Below are 21582 nucleotides of genomic sequence, written 5' to 3'. Positions count from 1 at the left end.
CAGTCTTCATCAAGACAACAAGTTGGGTCTACTAATGTTATACAACAATGCCTGACTATTGTGTCCAACTAAACTAAAACTACCGTATATTTCGGCCTCTAAGTGAATAAGTGATATAGGCCTACCCATTTTTTAAATAAAAAGTCATTGTTAAACTTCAAAATAATCAAGAAGCAAATAATATATCACAGGTGTGAAAGCTTCGACCGAAATTACCAGCACGCACGCACGCACGCACAGGCACACACACACACACACACACACGCGCGCGCGCGCACGCACACACACACACGCACACACGCACACACACACACACACACACACACACACGCACACACACACAGATTGTTTTAAATAACTGGAGAGAGAGAGAGAGAGAGAGAGCAGTCGGTAAGGTATACGTGCAGAGCAGAGTGCGGACCAGACTATAGTGCAGTGCAGACTGCAGTCAGTCATAATCCAACATGAAGCACAAAGCAGCAGGAGGAGGACGGTTCTAGCAGGACTGAATGGACAGAATGGCGACATAATAACGGACTCGCAGTGCGGTGCGGTGCGGGACTGTGGAGGAGAGGAGAGGTTGACATTTTGCGGGACCGTCCGAACGCCGGGGACCTGCGGGGTTTTGACTGGATCCGGAACCGGTCCGGCGGGGAGACACAGCTAGGTCAGATAGGGGGTTAGGGGTGTAAAAAGTTGAGTAAAGTCATCATGGTTGTGTCCCTGCGAAGCTGGCTGGCCAACGAGGGAGGAAAGCACTTGATCCTGGTATGTAGGCTATCATGGACTTTATGGGATAAACTTTAAAATAATATAACTCTGAGGGTTTAGTCAGAGTCAGACTGAGTTAACAGGTCCCAGTAGCTACTTTCTGATTCAAAACATTTCATTAATTCATGACGAATACATTCAACTCAGTGATTGCAGTGAGTAGCCTAGGCTAAAGTTGGAAAGCAGCCTATTTATGTATTGTCTCTTTTTATTGTAAGTCTTGTTTTATTTGTATGTTTCTGCTATTTTTTTGACCAATCTGTAACTTGCTTGAATATTTTTGAAATGCCTGTATACCAAAAATTCATAATAAACAGATGTTTAAAAAAAAGTAGAATAGGGTACTTTTCCCACAAATGTTATGCAGTGCAGTTAAACTGTATGTAGCCTACGATATATAAGGCTAACCCTAACCCTATAAATTATTCTAAAATAATGTACACAATGTATTTCCGACCAAATCTGACAATAGAGATGTTCGGAGATAAATTATATTATCACATGAAATGGCTACCTGTGGCCTAATGTGTGTGTGTGTGTGTGTGTGTGTGTGTGTGTGTGTGTGTGTGTGTGTGTGTGTGTGTGTGTGTGTGCGTGTTCGTGTGCATGCGTGTAGATGCTGTGGCTGGGAGCCAACACCTGGATGTTCATGAGAACCTTCCTGATGTACTCCACTGGAAAGCAATACTACTACCTCCACAAGATGCTAGGGGTAAGTCCTCACATATAGACACAGTCAATACAATACTATACTACCTCCACAAGATGCTAGGGGTAAGTCCTCACACATAGACACAGTCAATACAATACTATACTACCTCCACAAGATGCTAGGGGTAAGTCCTCACATATAGACACAGTCAATACAATACTATACTACCTCCACAAGATGCTAGGGGTAAGTCCTCACAAATAGACACAGTCAATACAATACTATACTACCTCCACAAGATGCTAGGGGTAAGTCCTCACAAATAGACACAGTCAATACAATACTATACTACCTCCACAAGATGCTAGGGGTAAGTCCTCACAAATAGACACAGTCAATACAATACTATACTACCTCCACAAGATGCTAGGGGCAAGTCCTCACAAATAGACACAGTCAATACAATACTATACTACCTCCACAAGATGCTAGGGGTAAGTCCTCACAAATAGACACAGTCAATACAATACTATACTACCTCCACAAGATGCTAGGAGCAAGTCCTCACAAATAGACACAGTCAATACAATACTATACTACCTCCACAAGATGCTAGGGGCAAGTCCTCACACATAGACACAGTCAATACAATACTATACTACCTCCACAAGATGCTAGGGGTAAGTCCTCACAAATAGACACAGTCAATACAATACTATACTACCTCCACAAGATGCTAGGGGTAAGTCCTCACAAATAGACACAGTCAATACAATACTATAGGCTACTACCTCCACAAGATGCTAGGGTTAAGTCCTCACAAAATATAAATTGTGTAAATCGTGGTCAGTCGTACTGAATACCAGAACGTTCGCCTGAAAACACAGTCGCCTTGGGTGAAATTCCGGCGAAACTATGCCTAAGCGGCTAAACCCAACCTTATTCCTATAACCGTAACCTCAGTAAAACAAATGCAAGAATACAAGAACCTCCCCACCGAGCGGTCGGCAGAAATGAATGAGGGCGAGGGTGTTTTGAGGCGAGCATTCCGGTCACCGGTTTCAGAATGGGCACCAAGAGACGTTCTGTATAATATTCCTTCTTTTGTCTGCATTTGTGTTCTCCATGTTGAGGATGATGACCACAGCAACTGGTGATGCAAACTACAATGTATCCCATTGTTGCTGTTGGGCAGAAACCTCATATATCCATATTTTTGCGTTTTTTTGTAAAAGCTGGTCTACTTAATCATACTACAGTGTCACACAAAAGCATCAAAAGTAGCAGATCCACAAGCTCGAAACATGGTGCAAAGTGACTCATTTTCAGCCTGTAGATCTGCTACTTTTGATATTTTTTAATCCTGACAAGTAACAGTTTTGGACATATGAGTTTTCTACCTGACAGTGACACTATACGAGTTCTCTCTTCTGATTGGATGAAAGTTAACCTGACTCCACCAAATGGAAGATGCTTGCTTCACATTTGTTTCACAACGTACTTCCATCTGGGATCTCTGTAGCCCAATCGCTGAAGAAAGCCGTCCCTTGTTACAAGTTACTTGATTTGATGGGACCGTCTGTCTATCACCCTCTGGGCGTGCTAACTCCAACCAATCATATTGACGTGTCTACATGACGTATAGCTGCGCCAACAGGAAAGTAAACACTAACAATTTTTTTAAAAGCCCTCACTATCGTGTTGGATGTGTAGGTCATGTCTTTGCTTGCTTTCAAGAATAGAAGATGATTTTCCAATTTTAAGGCGCTAGGAAATTCAATTGCAAAAGGTGCTTCTCGATGCCGTCACACCCGGTCTCGCCAAGATCCTGACTGTAGCTGCCGCTTGGTTTGACCCGGGCACGGGCCGGTTTCAACGCCAATCCCTGCGTGATCCCAGATGAGTATTGTGAACTTGTGAACTCAATACCGCCCAATCTGGCGGAGTCAGGAGATGAAAGTAGACTCCCAACCTAAAAAATATATTTTGTGTTTATTAGAGAACTGGAGAGACCCATGTTACTGAACAAACTATAGCAATGATTGCTATCATACAAAAAATATATAACATCCATCCCTTTGAAGTGTATAAATCAATTTTTTACTTGCATATTCTATGATCAATTTATCAATTTTATCAGAAGCTGATAAAACATAGAAATGCAGTCGAGCTGTGTCTGTCTGTAGTCAGCTAGTGGTTATCAAAGTTAGGTTCGGGGATCCCCAGGGGTCCTTGAGGGGGTTCCAGGGGGTCCCCAGAAAAAGGAGGAAAAGTTTTACCAACTCTATTTTATAATTTGGCGTACAATTTTACACACACTCTTATAATGCGGGTTTGCGACCAAATAGGCCTACACATCAATTTGTAGGTCCTTGATATCATTTTTGAGAGGCGCTAGCCCCTCCAATGGATGTTTGTTTAGGGCCAAGTCTATGATGTTTGTTTAGGGCAGTTATGATGACATTTTTTGCCAGCCAAGTCTATGGACTTTAATGTTTATTTAGGGCAGTAAAAGACAACATAAGATGTCATTTGGCTGATTTAAATACTACACTTGCTGAGCCCCTCACTTCACATGAGTGTGATTATTATTTTATTTTTTTCAGAACCACTGCAATAACAGTTGATAAACAACTGTTGATTCTTGCAAACCTTTATGACATCCGAACACTTCCAATGCCTTGTATCCTCAGATCAGATAAAGTAGTGCAGGGGGCATTATGGACACAAAGAAATTATATCATGGTATGTTTTGACCCACATATATCAATATCAATATTTCTATGATAATAGTATTGCGAGGATGGAGAGGAAACACATAATGCATTTTTGCTGAGGTTAGCCAAGTTGCAGGCTGAACATTGCTTTACTCAACGTAGAGCTGTATCCTTTTGACTTGAGAGAGGGTTATTTATATCATGTACAGATGGACCATCTGTTACATGCATGTTATTAATGACTCCTGAGTTATGACTATAACATCTGAGACAGCCACTGGCCATGGGTGTGTGTGGGTGTGTTTGTGGGAGGAAGAGACGGAGAGAGAGGGATAGGCATTCTGTGTCTGGGCAGTCTCGATCATCGGTTCTCGAAGGGGGTCCCCCAGGGGTCCTTGACGGGGTTCTAGGGTGTCCGCCCTATGCTTTTTCGTTTGTATGCAATGCGGCACGTTGTGAGCTTGTAGATCAGCTATTTTTCGAATTGTTTTGTTACATTTACGACAAATCTGTTATGAGGCTTTCCTTGGCACAACATCTTTTCAATTGGGGGTCTGCAGCCAAATACATATAAATGAAATGTCCTTAACATGGCGATGTTTGAGAACTCAGTGCTCTCAGTCTAGTTCAGTTCATCTTTATTTTCGGACATTGGGACTTTGTCTGTGTCAGGTAGAAACGTCCAAACGCGTCGCTTCACGCCACGTTTTGAGCTTGTGGATCTGCTACTTTTGATGCTTTTATGTGACTGTAGTTTGATCAAGTAGGGCGTTAAGTAAGTCCAATGGTGTTAATTTACGGGGAAAAAACAACAACAACAACATATCAGAGGTATCTGCCCGTCAGGCGTCAGCAATGACATTGTAGTAACATTAAAAAGTGTAATATGTTTGGTCCATTTCTCAGTGATTCACATGTTGCTACAGCAGCCTTGTCCAGGTGCCAGAAAAAGGCATAGGGAGGAGAAGCATTTAGCTTGTCAGGCCCTAACCCTGGGCTCCTATATCTCTGGTAGCATGCTTACTGATTACTGAAACACGCACGCACGCACGCACGCACGCACGCACGCACGCACGCACGCACGCACGCACGCACGCACGCACGCACACACACACACACACACACACACTCGCTGCAGAGTCAGTCTGTTGAGTTCACTTTCTGGAATGTGATGCTCACTTGCCCATGTGAGGGGTTGGCGTAATTGTTGTCACAAGTAAATGTGTGTGTGTGTGTGTGTGTGTGTGTGTGTGTGTGTGTGTGTGTGTGTGTGTGTGTGTGTGTGTGTGTGTGTGTGTGTGTGTGTGTGTGTGTGTGTGTGTGTGTGTGTGTGTGTGTGTGTGTGTGTGTGTGTGTGTGTGTGTGTGTGTGTGTGTGTGTGTGTGTGTGTGTGTGTGTGTGTGTGTGCGTGCGTGCGTGCGTGCACATGCGTCAGTGCCAGTGAACCAATCCCTTGTTGTTTGTGTGACGAAGCAGGTTGATGCTACTCATTTTCTCATCTGCCTATTCCTGACACTCTTTATAAAGCTACATATATATCCCCATTAAGGGACACAGAGTGCATCAGATATACGCTGAATGACTCTGAACTGTTAGTTCCTTTGTGTCTTGGGCGTGGGAGGCTATGGAGCACGTTGTCTTCTAGAACTAGTGGTTCTCAAACTAAATTAATGTGCATTTTGCCGCAGACCCCCATCTGAATGCCAGCAAGGACCCCCTGACAAGATTTGTGGTATTCAAATTCTCAGAAATGTTCACAAATATTCAAAAGTTTTCAAGATTTATGGGTTAATGTGGTTAAACTGATTTCAATATACGCTAGGCTTTAATTAACTAGTTTTGCTGAAGACCCCCTGGAACCAACTCAATTAGACCATGGACCACCATGGTCTAATGAGAGTGTATACCCAAACTTTGAGAGTGTACCCAAATGTACCCATAATAAGGATCCTTTTGGTTCCATTTGTACACTCAAAGTTACAGCCCCAGAAGGGTCCATTTGGTTCCTACCGATCAATCGTTTGGCCCCCAGGGGTCCTTGAGGGGGTTCCAGCGGGTCCCCAGACCCCACTTTGAGAACCACTCCTCTAGAACAGAGGTTCTCAAAGATGTTTCATATCCAAATGAACATGTGTTTGGTCAACGGACCCCCATCTCAAAAAAACACTTTACTTAAAGGTGGGGTCTATAATGCATTATAATTGCTTTAACCCATTTTGGGCGGGAACCCCTTTTGGTGTTTGAAGCATTATGTTATACTTTAGCTATTGAAAAAATAGCAGATCTACAAGCTCATAGCGCGGCACCGAGTGCCGCAGACTTTTGGTTGCACTTGGAGCTGATCGCATCATGGCAGATGGTGCCCAAGCCAGGCTGTGTGTGTGTGTGTGTGTGTGTGTGTGTGTGTGTGTGTGTGTGTGTGTGTGTGTGTGTGTGTGTGTGTGTGTGTGTGTGTGTGTGTGTGTGTGTGTGTGTGTGTGCGCGCGTGCATGCGTGTGCGTGGGTGGTGTGTGTGTGAGTGTAGTGTACAGCATGTGTTAGTTATTCATCCCCTACCCTCTGGGAGACATGGGAGAGCGAGAGGCAAGTTTGGGCACGCCACAGGCTTCCACTGAATGCCTGGGCAGAGGCCTTAAGGTGTGTGTGTGTGTGTGTGTGTGTGTGTGTGTGTGTGTGTGTGTGTGTGTGTGTGTGTGTGTGTGTGTGTGTGTGTGTGTGTGTGTGTGTGTGTGTGTGTGTGTGTGTGTGTGTGTGTGTGTGTGTGTGTGTGTGTGTGTGTGTGTGTGTGTGTGTGTGTGTGTGTGTGTGTGTGTGTGTGTGTGTGTGTGTGTGTGTGTGTGTGTGTGTGTGTGTGTGTGTGTGTGTGTGTGTGTGTGTGTGTGTGTGTGTGTGTGTGTGTGTGTGTGTGTGTGTGTGTGTGTGTGTGTGTGTGTGTTCTGTCAGTGTTCCTGTGCTGCTGATGGGGATTTGGAACGTAACAAAGAAGATCCTATCTCAGTCACCTCACCTGTATGACTGTATGACTGCGCGTGTGTGTGTGTGTGTGTGCGCGCGCGCGCACTCGATAATCTTCCATAAGACAGGCGCTCATGCCAGACAATCTTTGTTTTCAGAGGTGACATGAATCATGCAAGTTGAAAGATTGATTGATTGATTGATTGATTGATTGATTGAAAGTCCAAAATGTAAACAGCACAAAGACATTAGGGCAGTATTATGCGTGTCTTAAGTACCAGGTCTTATGACTTAACTTAAGACCTGGAGGCGTGGACAATGCTGTTTGGCCACTCAGAATAGCCAAATGGCATTGATCACGCCTCCAGGTCTTAAGTTAAGTAATAAGACCTGGTACTTAAGACACGCATAATACTGCCCTTGAAAGGATAACACAAAGGTCCTGGGGAGGTGTATTAGATGAATCAACATGTAAAGCATGTCCAACTCAAAGTAATAACGTGCAGGTCAGCACGGTGTAACAGTAAGTACATAATACTCAAGTACTGTACTTAAGTATCATTTTGAGTATTTTCATTTATTCCCAGTACTTTACTTCTACTCCATTACAATTCAGAGGCAAATATTGTACTTTTTACTCCATTACAATTATTTTAAAACTTTATTTACTTTACTTTGTAGATTATCTAATCTACAAAGTAAAGTAAATAAAGTTTTCACATTAACCACTTCTACCGTATTTAAACTTTGACAATTTGAAAATAGCACATCTACAAGCTCACAACTTGGGCTTGTAGATGTGCTATTTTCAAAAGATTTGAATATATATCTTTAATGATACTGTAATGATACCTTGTGAAACTGGACATTATGCATTACGTGTGTGTGTGTGTGTGTGTGTGTGTGTGTGTGTGTGTGTGTGTGTGTGTGTGTGTGTGTGTGTGTGTGTGTGTGTGTGTGTGTGTGTGTGTGTGTGTGTGTGTGTGTGTGTGTGTGTGTGTGTGTGTGTGTGTGTGTGTGTGTGTGTGTGTGTGTGTGTGTGTGTGTGTTGTGTCTTTCCAGCTGGGGTTGTGTATTAGCCGGGCGTCTGCGTCGGTGCTGAACCTGAACTGCAGTCTGGTGCTGCTGCCAATGTGCCGCTCCCTGCTCACCTACCTCCGAGGAACGCACACGGTAGGCTACATTTAAAGTCCCTGCTCACCTACCTCCGAGGAACGCACACGGTATAGGGCACATTTAAAGACCACACGTTAAATAAACAATCATTGAAGTTTTTGCTGTAGTTGCAATATGTACAGCTAGCTCTCCATTGTAGGCAAATGCTGAATGACACCAGCGTCCTAATAGAATAAGGTGTGCAGAAGGTGTGCTCAGCCTGTAGTTGGTCTCTGTGTCAAACACACTGATGATGTTGTTATAGTAGCCAGCCAAATACAAATGCCTTGGTCCCGATGATGGTGGCAGAGTGACGTGATGAAACAGGTGGTGGAGTGCCTCTGGTGTTAATTAAAGACCAGACCATTGTGGTGGTGTCCAGACATAGACATAGAAAGGTAGACGCCTCCTTTGGCTCTGGGGCGTCTGTATCGCTCACATGGTATCTTCAGCGGATTCCGTCGTTCTTCCGGGTCCTTGGAAACGCCCCCAGCCACTAGTTTTATATACTGAGGTTAGGTTTCTGGTTGAAGGACTTAAGTGTGTTTTACCATACAAGTGTATGCATAAGTACAGAACAAAGAATGTTTGCTTTCGCCATCTTTGTTGAAGAAGAATCTGGGCAATTATGTGTTAGTTCCTTTTATGCCAGTGTTCATTTTTAGTTGACTAAGACTAGACTAAAGCTACATAGTGTAAGTAGCCTAGGTAGGTCTAACGTTCAATAATGTGTTCAAAGACTGAGTTTAAATAAGAATTTGCTACTAAAAGTAACACAACCTATGTTGCTAAAATACTTTAAGTTTCACTGTAAGTTCTAAAAGTTTCTAGTCTCTGAGGCTAAATCTAGTAACCTCTGAAGTTACTGGAGGTCAGATGTTAAGGTGTGAGGTTAGGTTTAGGCTGCCAATCACAGCGCACCATCTACTCAAACACGCTGAAGATCCCATGCTCGCGTCTGTATCGCCCAGAGCACTCAGACCCTCTATTTGGCCAAAACAACAAACAAAAAAACAATAATTACTGTACCTTCTTCTCCACTCATTCAGTGTGTATATAGTCCATGAGCCAGACCCCCCTAATTTGCGCGTTAATTACGAAATGGGTGGGCAAATTCTTGTTTGAATTTTTGACTAGCTGTACATCTCTACTTCACATTTTTGTATGATAACAATCGCAGACTAGCAGCTTAGTGGTAGTTATCATGCATTGAATACATGAACAACTTTTGAACCTTACTTTGTGCAGAGACCAATGAAACCACTTTTCTGCATAATTCAAATATGGGGAATCAATTGGAATGGTTATTTTACTTCCACAAAACTTCCATATATGCTTAAATGGGCTTTTAATGCAGTATTTTGCACACACACATCTAAGAAATTTAAAATAAGGCTTGCACATATCCCCATTTTGGAAGTGTGTGCTAAGAACCAACATGTTCCTAATGGCTATAGAAAACTGCTCACCATTCTAAGCTTTAATATGAGTGGTAACATGTGTTTATACGTTTTGTAACTCTAGAGATATAATCAGAAACACTATTATAGTGTGATAACACAAGCCAGGGCCATAGCTATAGAATCAAATGGGTGGGCAAAGCTGGTGTGATTTTTTTTGACTTGTTGTGCATCTCTACTTCATAGTTTGGCATGATAACCATTGCAGACACATAGCTTAGTGGTCGTTATCATGCATTGAATATGTGGACACCTATATTACCACACACATTCTTACAAAAATATATGATCAACGTTTGAGCCATTATTGTGTAGAGACCTATAATCACACCTTTCTGCATAATTCAAGTAGGGTAATTGATTGGAATAGTCATTTTACTTATTCAATACTTTCATATATGCTTAAATGGCTTTTTAATGCAAAATTCTGCACACAAATGGAATAATTTGAAAATAAGTGCTGAATGAGGACATCAACACATAACGCCACCTAGTCCAGGAACCGAAGGGTGATTTTTGGCTGAACGTGGTTTCGTCAGATAAAGTTTTTTTGTCAACTGATTCTTGTAGCATGGGGTCACCTCTTAATAATTCAAGAGGGTGCCCAGTGATATCCCTTGGGCATTTTAGCCCCTTAATGCCCGAAACACAAAATAATCCACCCAAAATAGAGTTTTATGGTATTTCATGCAAAATACTTGGTCTAAATGCATCAACTTTGATTTCTACAGTGTTTATGAATGTGGATATGCAATCCACATTGTATAATGTATAACATTTATGATTAATGCATTATTTATTAATGCATATTATTAACCCCAACATGCCATAAAATATATCTTTTGAGAATGAGATTGTATGCACAATAATCAAGTCAAATGTATCAAATCTGCTTTCTATACCATCTGTATTAGTGAAACTGTAGCATATTTCTTTTCAGGTTGAAGATGGTGGCAACAACAGCCAAATCCAATTCAAATGATACACTCCAAAGTGTATGACCTAAATTATATCTATTCAATGGTCATCGTACTCCTGTCTAGTGACTGTGATGTTCATGTGGAGGATGGCCTTGCCGATGAGCTGGCACCAGTCTTAACTGCCATGTTCACAGAGGATGGAATGCAAATGTATATACCTTTATTGAAAGGATAAGCCCCTTGAGATGCATCATCTCATTTTAGAGGGGGTCCTCAACACCGATGAACAGTAATAATAAACAGCATCATCGAATAAGCAAGGTATAAATATGAACATGCATATTGGAAAAGAGGCAGCAAAAAAAAAAAGATTAGAAGCATGAGCACAGTGTTAGAAGATGAGTGAAAATCGATTCTTTAAATACTGTACATTGAAAAGAAGTGATTGTCCACATTGAAGACGTCACTTCGGGAGGAATGCTGCTGATGCAGATGTCACTGTCATTGATGGATCAGACCTTTGGACCATCCAGCTGATGTCAACCACATACCTGTCTGACAGTGATGTCTACCTAATCTTCGAGATATAGGTCTACTGTGATTACAATATCAGGTCAGTCAGCAGAGATGCCAGGGAGACGGGGGTCAGCTAGAAATACCATGTCCTATCATGATATATCTCCTCCAATCACTGTAGCTACAAACAGGTCTGATTTCCACACTCATCTTGTGCTATAGGCATTCCAGCAAGTGCATTCTGGACCTTCAGGTCCTGTTCCGTTAAGGAAACTATGGAGGAAACTAGACTACTAGTCTGGGAGAAAAGAATGGGAAAGGTCATGCATGTACTTCAAACCAGCTGCACTACCACCAACAGATTAATTGAGAATGTATAGATCCCCCACTTTTAAACATCTTTGTGGCAAAATGTTGATGGGCATCTTACACCAGCATGAGACCGAGAGTAGTTCTGATGGAAAAAGACAGATCTATCAGGCCACTGAACCCTAAAGACCTGCAGTAATAAGTGTAATGAAGTAATAAAAGTAATAAGTGTAATAAAGTAATAAGTGATCGAGTTAATTCATAGGAAAGGAGGTGTGGTGGACATGACCACTTCCAAATAAGCATTTATTTTGGAATGCAAATTTGTTGCTTTTGCATTAATTATTGTAGGCCTATTTTATGGGCTTTTGCTGTGTTAAGCATGACGGGGTTAATATCTAAAAATGCCCTATTCTGAAATCAAATATATTGTACATATCCACATTCATGCGGATAAACACTCTAGAAAGCTAATTTGATGCATTTAAACAATATATTTTATGGGATTTGGGGGTTTGAGGCATGAAGGGGTTAATATGCATTAATTACTTGCGCAAGCAGAGCGTGCAAGTAATGTTATCAGTCAGGTGCTACGATGCGTATGTCCCTTAGCAGTACATGATATGATGTCATATGCTGGCACGAAGCAGACCGTGCAGGTATGTTCTCCGTCATGCTACGAAGCGTATGTCCCATGACGTGATGAAGATATGTACCAATGTCCCTTAGCAGCATATGATATGACGTCATATGCTGGCACGGGACATACGGAAGCAGACCGTGCAGGTATGTTTTCCGTCATGCTACGAAGCGTATGTCCCATGACGTGATGAAGATATGTACCAATGCCAGGGTATAATTGGTTTACGATGGTGACGTAATGATATGTTTCAGTGTCGGGTGGATTAAAGGGACATACGCATCAGACCACCCGAGTAACCACATTATACCACTAATCAACTCAGAAATTACATATACATACATATAGACATATACATATATAGACATATGAGCATATGACGTGATGAATATATGTACCAATGCCAGGGTGTAATTCATGGTTATTGAAGGTGACGTAACGATGACATGGTACAGTGTTGGGTGGACTAAAGGTAATGCCCCTATGTATACATGTATGTAATCTGACACCACTGCCATAACAGGCACAAGTAATCATTACCATACTTCAAAATACTACTTTTCTTCCTCCAAAAGCAAGGTACGTAGCAAATAGCTAAACCTAATAATTCAATATTGCAAACGTTCTTTCACAGAGAGGCTGAGATTTGAACGTTTGTAGCGGTCTACAGTACTTGCACGCTCTGCTTGCGCACTAGTAGGCCAGGCCTACTTGTGTGCAACAAGCAAGTAGGCACTTGACAGAGTGCAGTTCTAGTTAATAATGCATTCATCATAAATCTACTACATTGTGCCTATCCACATCCACAAACGCATGTAGAAAGCAAATTTGATGCATTTAGACCAAGTAATTCGCATGAAATACCATACAACTTTATTTTCAGGGATTTGGCACCCTTTTGAATTTGTGAGAGGTGACCCCAAGCTACAAGAATCAGTTGAGAAAGAAACTTTATCTGACGAAACCACGTTCAGCCCCACGGCTCCCGGACTAACCAGCTTTTCTGTGCACAACGTGGGGCACTTGAGTCGAGCCAGCTGACACCATGCAAGGACTGTCTTTTCATGCATGCCATGCGTGCCAACTACCAGGCTGGCATTTGGAGAGGGAGTCTTCAACAACACCTGCAAGTCCCAAGCCCAGTTCAGCATGGCTGGGCCAGAAATGATGATGGTTGGCGCACTGTCGAATGGATGCAGGGATCTCCAGCTCCTGATGTAGTGTTGCAGCTGCTGCAGTCGCAAATGCAAGCTCCCAGGATGCACGTGCTTGACATGGCTTGAAATGCACATCAATGTGCAAATTACAAACATGCAATAACCACCCCCAAGAAGAGGGCCTGATTATCACTCGGAAATAAAGGACTGAATTTACCAGTCCGTGGGAGCCTGGGCAGGGGCCCTGCACAGAGCCCGGGCAGAGGACTTTTGTGGCGGTTTTGGACAACCATGGGTCTGACCGACTCGACACCGGGCACTGCACTTAAAAACAAAAACATTGCTGATAAACTGGCACTTCTTGTTTGTCTCTTCATCTCGAGCAAGAATGCCTGCTTGATTTGCTAACCCTACTGGCCGCCACATAGAACTGGCCATGGCTGAAGAAGTCCCTCATGCAGAAGACCCCAACACGGTGTAGTGTCTGGTCCTGAGACATATTGACAGTCATGCCGAAGCAGGGTCGGACTGGAAACTGTTGGCGGGGCAGAGTGAATGGATAGATGATGTCGGTTGGACACAGGGTGATGCGTGGACTGAGTGTGCAAATTTGACACCAACCACAGATCTTGCAGCTTTAGGCGTGCATCTCGTGCTTTGTCTGACTCAGCTCTCCGTGCACGTTGTTGTGCGTCACGCATCCAGTTGCGGTAGTCTCGGGTACCTTTGGGCATATTGGCATGTAAAAAAGGTGATCTGTATTCTGTAACTGCCATCTATTAGCTGGCTGTTGAGCTCGTGATGTCAGAAGTGATGTCAGCGGTATCACCATTTATGCCCATCTTTGTCAGGCATGCCCAAATATGGGGTCTATGCAGATGTCAGAAGTCGGTGGGACGAACCCGTATTTAGGCATGCCCAAATATGGAGTTGCAGAGGCAGAGCCTTGTGATGTCAGTGGCCCGGGCAGAGGCCTTTTGTGGCGGTTCTGGACAACCATGGGTCCGACCAACTCGACACCGGGCACTGCACTCCCTGTGGGGGTTTGGAACACGTGTGTCGAATTTGAAGTAGGTGGGGCGAACGGTTCTCGAGTTACATGGATTACAAACGTACAGCTGTACAGACAGACTTTGCATTTATAGTTAGATGATACATTGGCTACTATATGGACATTGAATATTCCCTTGTTTAAAACCTTTGACATGTTAACAAAATGAAATAAGAATGTTGACTGTCAATACAATATTCAATCCAATATTTGGATTGAATATTAATTCGGGAAAGTTAGGCGAAATCAGGCATATTTTCCTATATAATGCCTAATTTGCATATTTAAAGATACAATTTCAGAAAACTTGTAATACAATAAATCATTGTTTTTATGTAATTAATCAACTAGGGAAGTTTCATGGTGATCACTAGTTCTTAATTTTTTTCATCCTATTCACCCATCATGTATATAGGTGAAAATAACAAAATGTGTGATAAATATGAAAAAGCTGCTCCTGTGGAAGTGTTATCATATATTAATTTACTTATATTGACATTCTAAACAATTTAATATAGGTATGGTTTTGCCCACTCATTTCGTAATGAAAACCTGTCCGGCTCATGGACTAATACAACCCATGTGAGATTTCTCAGTGATGTGGGATGGCATAATGTGGTCTAACTGTGAGCAGTTACCTGCACAAGTTGCATAGATGGCATTTACACCTTGATTCTGACCTTGACAGAATGACCTTCTCAGTCCAAAAGTCAGCAATTCATTTTAGGCGACCAAATGATGATTCCCACAAAGTTTCATGAAATTCTACGGGCCCTATCTTGTGCCACCCCGTACCCCTTATCCCTAAACGTATTATATAATAGCTGATCTACAAGCTCACAACGTGTCGATGCAGATTGGCTAGTAAAACTATTATAAAATGTTAAATGTTAAAATAGTAAACAAATGGCGAAAGAGTTTAGGAATAAGGGGTAAGGGGTGGCGCAAGATAGGGCCCTACGTGTCTCTTCTCGATTTTGGACTCTGAGCAGCTGCTTAACCTTGGAAAAAAACACATCCCCTATAAAACATGATGGGCTGAGAGAGAGAGGGAGGGAGGGAGGGAGAGAGGGAGAGAGGGAGGGAGGGAGGAGGAATGAAGATGGGGGGAGGAGGACAATGAACATGAGAGAGAGGGAGAGAAAATGTAACGAGATAGAAATTCCCAATGCCAACATGTACTTTCATGCATGTTTTGGACCAATATGTGGAGTTTGGCTGCATGTGGGTTGCTTTCTGCTTGTTTACCTGTTTTTTTAATGAGAGAGAATGAGGTAAAGTGGAACAGGGCACCATACAAATATGGGCAGAGGAACTGAGGAAAGGACGGGAGTGAAGGATTGACAGAGAAACAGAGGGAGAGAAGGGTGGAGAATGTAGGGAGTGAAGGAGAGGGAGGGAAGGGTGGGGAATGAGTGAAATGGAATGTTTGTGATACGATTTGCCGATCTACTCTACAAGCTGTTGACAAATTAAGATTTCATTCAAATGTTTACAAATACGGGGCACAAAATGTTTACAAATGGGGGTCCGTGGCCAAATCATTTCCATATTAAATATGGGGGTCCTTGACATGAAAAGGTTTGAGATTTAGTTGAATCCCTAGATTGTCCTCCATGTACTAATTGTTCTCCCCCCCCCGGGCCACACACACACACACACACACACACACACACACACACACACACACACACACACCACAGCTATCAGGCAGGAATACGCGCAGACTGCTGGACAAGAGCAAGACTTTCCACGTGACGTGTGGAGTGGCTATCTGCATCTTCTCTGGTGAGAAAAAACGTGTGTGTGTGTGTGTGTGTGTGTGTGTGTGTGTGTGTGTGTGTGTGTGTGTGTGTGTGTGTGTGTGTGTGTGTGTGTGTGTGTGTGTGTTGTGTGTGTGTGTGTGTGTGTGTGTCTGTGTGTGTGTGTGTGTGTGTGTGTGTGTGTGTGTGTGTGTGTGTGGCCCGCATTTTCATGAACCACCAGTATGTGAATGAATGCATTCTTCATAAATTGCACTTCTGGCACAGTATGAGAGATACTGTTCTCTCTGGTGGAGGTGGGGCTTTTCATAAGAGCATGCACTATGTGTGTGTGTGTGTGTGTGCGCGTGCATGCGCGCGTGTGTGTGTGCGCACGTGCGTGCGTGTGCATGCGTGCGCGCGCGCGTGTGTGTGTGTACTGTATCACGTATGTCAGTGTATTAGGCTAGTACGTACTGTACAGTACATATCAGTGCTATACAGTCAGTGTGTGGATGGACAACTTGACCCAGGCTTGCTCAGCATTCCATGTCTACCAGCTGCGGCGGATTACTAGTTTGGAGTCTGTGGGTGTGTGTGTGTGTGTGTGTGTGTGTTTGGGGCGGGGGGGCTGTAAGCGTGTGCGCGCGCGTGTGTGTGTTGTGTTTTTGATATGCTTTTCAGCACACAGCTGCTTCCTGTGATTTTGCTCTCATGACATCATGGGAGCTTGGTGTGTGTGTGTGTGTGTGTGTGTGTGTGCGGGTGCGTGTGCGCGTGCGCGTGCACCTGCGTGCGTGCGTGCGTGCGTGCGTGTGTGTGTGTTCGTGTGTGTATGTTCCTTTCCCCATGGACCTTTAACTTGTTTCCCTTAGTACTTGTGAAAATGTATGTTCCCTACCATACCATACATACTGCATCTATGGACCCTACTGTCTGTTCCCTACCATACCATACATACTGCATCTATGGACCCTACTGTATGTTCCGCGTGTGTGCGTGCGACGTGCGTATGTGCATGTCGTCTGTCGGGTGGAATCCTACTATGTCCAAAACTGTAACTTTTCAGGATTCTAATTTAAAAATAGCACAGCGATGTGCTATGCACGATGATTGAAACTTGATAGTTTTTGTGGCTTTCGCCTCTATTTTTTATAGAGATTGATTGATTGATTGATTGAAAATTGTATTAACAGTTTGCAGAATTACAGTACATTTCAAGCACAAACTCAATACAAAGGCTGTTAACTGTGAGTGGACGACCCAATTAAGCATTACACTTGTTTACAACAGGGTCCACCATGTTCAATTCATCAAATGAGGTATAGGTATACAGTAGGGGTGACACGCAGTAAAGGCCGTTGGGATCGGGACTCGAACCTGTGGCACACTGCCAGACTGGATTACCAGCCACGGTGCCCAGATGGCTACGCCAGCCGCCCGGGCCAAGCTCCATGAGCTTTTGATGCTTTTGTGTGACGCTGTAGTATCACCAGTAATTATGTCATTCATTTACGAAAACAACACAAACAGTTAGAATATGGAGATAAGAAGCTTCTGCCAGACAGCAACGATATGCGTAGTTCATACAGTCCATATATTATGCAGACAGACAGAGAGACAGACTATTCTACACGTCTTGGCTCATGTCCCTGCACTGTAAATCATATCACAAAAGAATAAATCACCTCCAACCACAATTACATCATCTCTGGGCACGTGTACTCAAACCCTATATAACATGCACGGCCACACGCATGCACGCACGGGTCGCACGCATGCAGTGCACACACCTTCCATTGGGGTATATGGCCCAAACTTCTCATAGTATAGTTCCAATGTTCTGAGACAATCAATCACACGCACGCACGTGCAGGTAGGGAGAGAGAGAGTGGGGAATCAGATTTTAAGAGAGAGAGACCCTTGTTTCTCATAATTACCCCCTAATTCTATCAGCTGTCGAATGGCTGCATGCTCAAGCAGTGAAGTCAAGAAGCTCTCTGCATGTGTGTGTGTGTGTGTGTGTGTGTGTGTCGGTGTGGTTGTATGTATGTGTGTGTGTGTCGGTGTGGTTGTATGTGTGTCAGTGAGTCACAAAAGATGTTTTGCTGACTTGCTGCTGAATAGACAAAGGAACACTTGTGCGTGCGTCCACTTGTAGTTCGTTGTCGCCCATGTAATTAAGCGTGTGTGTGTGTGTGTGTGTTTGTGCTTTTTTCTGTGTACCTCTCTCTCTCTCTCTCTCTCTCTCTCTCTCTCTCTCTCATCCTCTGTAGTTGTGCATGTGTCAGCCCACCTGGCCAACTTGGTGAACTTCAGTGTCAGCTATTCCGACACCTTGCCTGCTCTGAACGTGGCCCGCTACAAGGGAGAGGTGACAAGTGAACGCACACATGCATGCACGCACCCTCGCACCCACACACCCACGCACCCACGCACGCAACCCATGCACCCACGCACCCTCGCACGCACGCACCCACGCACCCACACACCCACGCACGCACGCACAGTCGCACATGCACAAGTTGAGGTTTTCATTCCAACCCGACTCTTTTCTCCTAACATTAAGTTTCCTCCTCCCTCATCTTCATAATTGAACCTTTTGTAATTTGTTTCTTGTTAACGCCCTGATCATAACTAATAACTACAGCGTCACACAAAAGCAGTAGCAGATCTGTAACCTCGAACCGTTTTGAGATTTTTGGATCTGCTGCTTTTGATGCTTTTGAATTTGAATCCTGAAAAGTAACCGTTTTGGATGTGAGGTTTCCACCCGACAGACACGGTATGTTAACACCCCGATCGCCCGGGGTTATTTAACCCATTTTGGGCGGGAACCCCTTTTGGTGTTTCAAGCATTCTGTTATACTTTAGCTATTGAAAAATAGCAGATCTACAAGCTCATAGCGCGCCACCGAGTGGCGCACTATGAACTTGTAGGTCTGCTATTTTTGAAAAATCGTAAAAATGCGGCACAAATCTTTGAATAGGTATATATTCTTTCAGAGCGAACATTTTTTTTTATTTCGACGTCAGGCCTAAATGGGTTAATCCATGAAATCATAGCGCAAGGCGATTTATAGTAGATACATAGAGGAGTGACAGCACATGTGAGTGTGTGTGGGGAAGAATCAGTTGGCATATATAACAACTAAATTGGGGAGAAAGGCCACGCTTTTGGACATGAAAGCTTTCTGCCCGTCAGTGACCATAATGGGTCTACTGTATGTCATGCATGTACAGTATCTGTCTGTCAATAAAAACATCCTCAGTGTTAGGTGGGTCCATTTTATTTTTTACACTTTTTTTTTGCTGTAGAAATGTGTGCTAGGACAGTGTGACAAGAACTTTGAGCAGTCAGCCTTACACACACAGTACAATAAGGAATGTTTCCCCATATGTACAGTACATGTACATGCATGCAACATGCATATGAATGCAGCAACATGCAGACGCAAGCATATGCAGACTCTGATGTAAAGACACGCACACACCAGGGTTATTATAGTTCTAATGGAAATGAGAATAGACAAAACATTTTAGTTAACCCATTCAGGCCTGACGTCGAAATTAAAAAAAAAAAAGTTTTCTAAATCATGACAATTTTCGGAAAGATTTGAGGCACATTTTAACGATTTTTCAAAAATAGCAGACCTACAAGTTCATAGCGCGCCACTCGGTGGCGCGCTATGAGCTTGTAGATCTGCTATTTTTCAATAGCTAAATTATAACATAATGTTTAAAACACCAAAAGGGGTTCCCGGTTTAATGGTTAATGTGGTTAAACGCTAACGTGACATGGATGCGTTCCAGGTCTCAATGGATTAACCCATTCAGGCCTGACGTCGAAATTAAAATTTCTGAAAGATTTGAGGCACATTTTAACGTTTAAAAAAAAATAGCAGACCTACAAGTTCATAGCGCGCCACTCGGTGGCGCGCTATGAACTTGTAGAGCTTGTAGATCTGCTATTTTTCAATAGCTAAAGTTTAACGTAACGCTTAAAACACCAAAAGCCTAGAATGGGTTAACTGAAATGAAAACTGTACTGTGTTTACAATGCCCTTAGTTTCAGTCTTTGTCAGTATCCAATATTTTTCTGAGCTGTTTGATTATCGCCCCTCACTTTCCCCTAAAACTAAAACGGACTCATAACACTACTCTAAATGTAAAACTAAGCCTTTTCACAAAATAAGAACTAAGCGAAACTAGCAAAGCAGCTTTAAAAACGACATACGCACGAACACTCTTTCTGTTGTTAATCTCTACTGACACATCCAATTGGAACTTTGGAGGATTTAATTCAACTGGTAGCTCCACTCACATGGGCTTTGTCTGTAAAAGACCACACACACACCACACACGCTCGTGCATGCATGGACCAACGCACACACGCGCGCACGCGATAATACTGTCTTTTTTTCTATTTGTTTTGTTTAGGATCCAAGACTCATCATTTTAACAACAGGTGAGGAAAAAATGTTTTGTGCGTGCGTGCGTGCGTGCGTGCGTGCGTGCGTGCGTGCGTGCGTGCGTGTGTGCGTGCGTGCGTGTGTCTGTCTGTGTATGTGTGTCTGTCTGTGTGTGTGTGTGTGTCTGTGTGTGTGTGTGCGTGCGTGCGTGTGTGTGTGTGTGTGTGTGTGTGTGTGTGTGTGTGTGTGTGTGTGTGTGTGTGTGTGTGTGTGTGTGTGTGCGTGCGTGTGTGTGTGTGTGTGTGCGTGTGGTTCTCAAACGCTTTGATTTCAAGGACCTCCTGTTTGATGTTTTAGGGCCACACAGACCCCCATAACTCCTACAGTGTCCAACAAATACGGGTCCATTTGGTTCCACACCTTATACACCTGTTAGGGTCCACTTGGTTCCTAACTGTCGATCATTTAGCTGGGGACCGCCTGGAACCCCCTCAATGACCCCTGGGTGTCCCCTGGGCCCTGACCCCACTTTTCTCTATGCTATATGTTGTTCTCTGTATGTGTGTATGTTTGATTGATTGATTGATTGATTGATTGATTGATTGATTGATTGACTGATTGATTATTTTATTTGTTTTAGTCCCAGGGATCACCGGCATCCTATTGGTTCTCATCCTCTTCCTGATGTTCACAGCCTCCTCCCACTGCGTACGGTAGGTCACATGATCACCAGTATGAGCCTCTTCTTCCATAGACATACATTACCCATGATGCTCTTCTTAGTTCCCATCATCCTCTCCTTACAGTTCCCATGATCCTCTTCTTCCATAGACATACATTACCCATGATGCTCTTCTTAGTTCCCATCATCCTCTCCTTACAGTTCCCATGATCCTCTTCTTCCATAGACATACATTACCCATGATGCTCTTCTTAGTTCCCATCATCCTCTCCTTACAGTTCCCATGATCCTCTTCTTCCATAGACATACATTACCCATGATGCTCTTCTTAGTTCCCATCATCCTCTCCTTACAGTTCCCATGATCCTCTTCTTCCATAGACATACATTACCCATGATGCTCTTCTTAGTTCCCATCATCCTCTTCTTACAGTTCCCATGATC

The 21582-nt window shown here is 43.3% G+C and overlaps 1 protein-coding gene across 1 annotated transcript in view; it reads left to right on the top strand.

Annotated features, from left to right (window-relative positions):
- The first annotated feature begins 453 nt into the window (after positions 1-453).
- Positions 454-21582, top strand: part of nox4 (NADPH oxidase 4) — a 56934-nt gene continuing 35805 nt past the window's right edge. The window contains exons 1-7 of the mRNA XM_079514595.1: positions 454-768; positions 1388-1483; positions 8158-8268; positions 16007-16091; positions 18322-18419; positions 20486-20513; positions 21098-21170. Of these exons, the coding sequence (XP_079370721.1) occupies positions 712-768; positions 1388-1483; positions 8158-8268; positions 16007-16091; positions 18322-18419; positions 20486-20513; positions 21098-21170 (548 nt within the window). The 5' untranslated portion in view covers positions 454-711. The remainder of the gene's footprint in view (positions 769-1387; positions 1484-8157; positions 8269-16006; positions 16092-18321; positions 18420-20485; positions 20514-21097; positions 21171-21582) is intronic.

Source organism: Electrona antarctica, assembly GCF_951216825.1.
Source record: "Electrona antarctica genome assembly, chromosome: 11".
NCBI lineage: Eukaryota > Metazoa > Chordata > Actinopteri > Myctophiformes > Myctophidae > Electrona > Electrona antarctica.
Note: the sequence above shows the minus strand (reverse complement) of the source record. Positions and strands in the feature narration are given on the sequence as shown.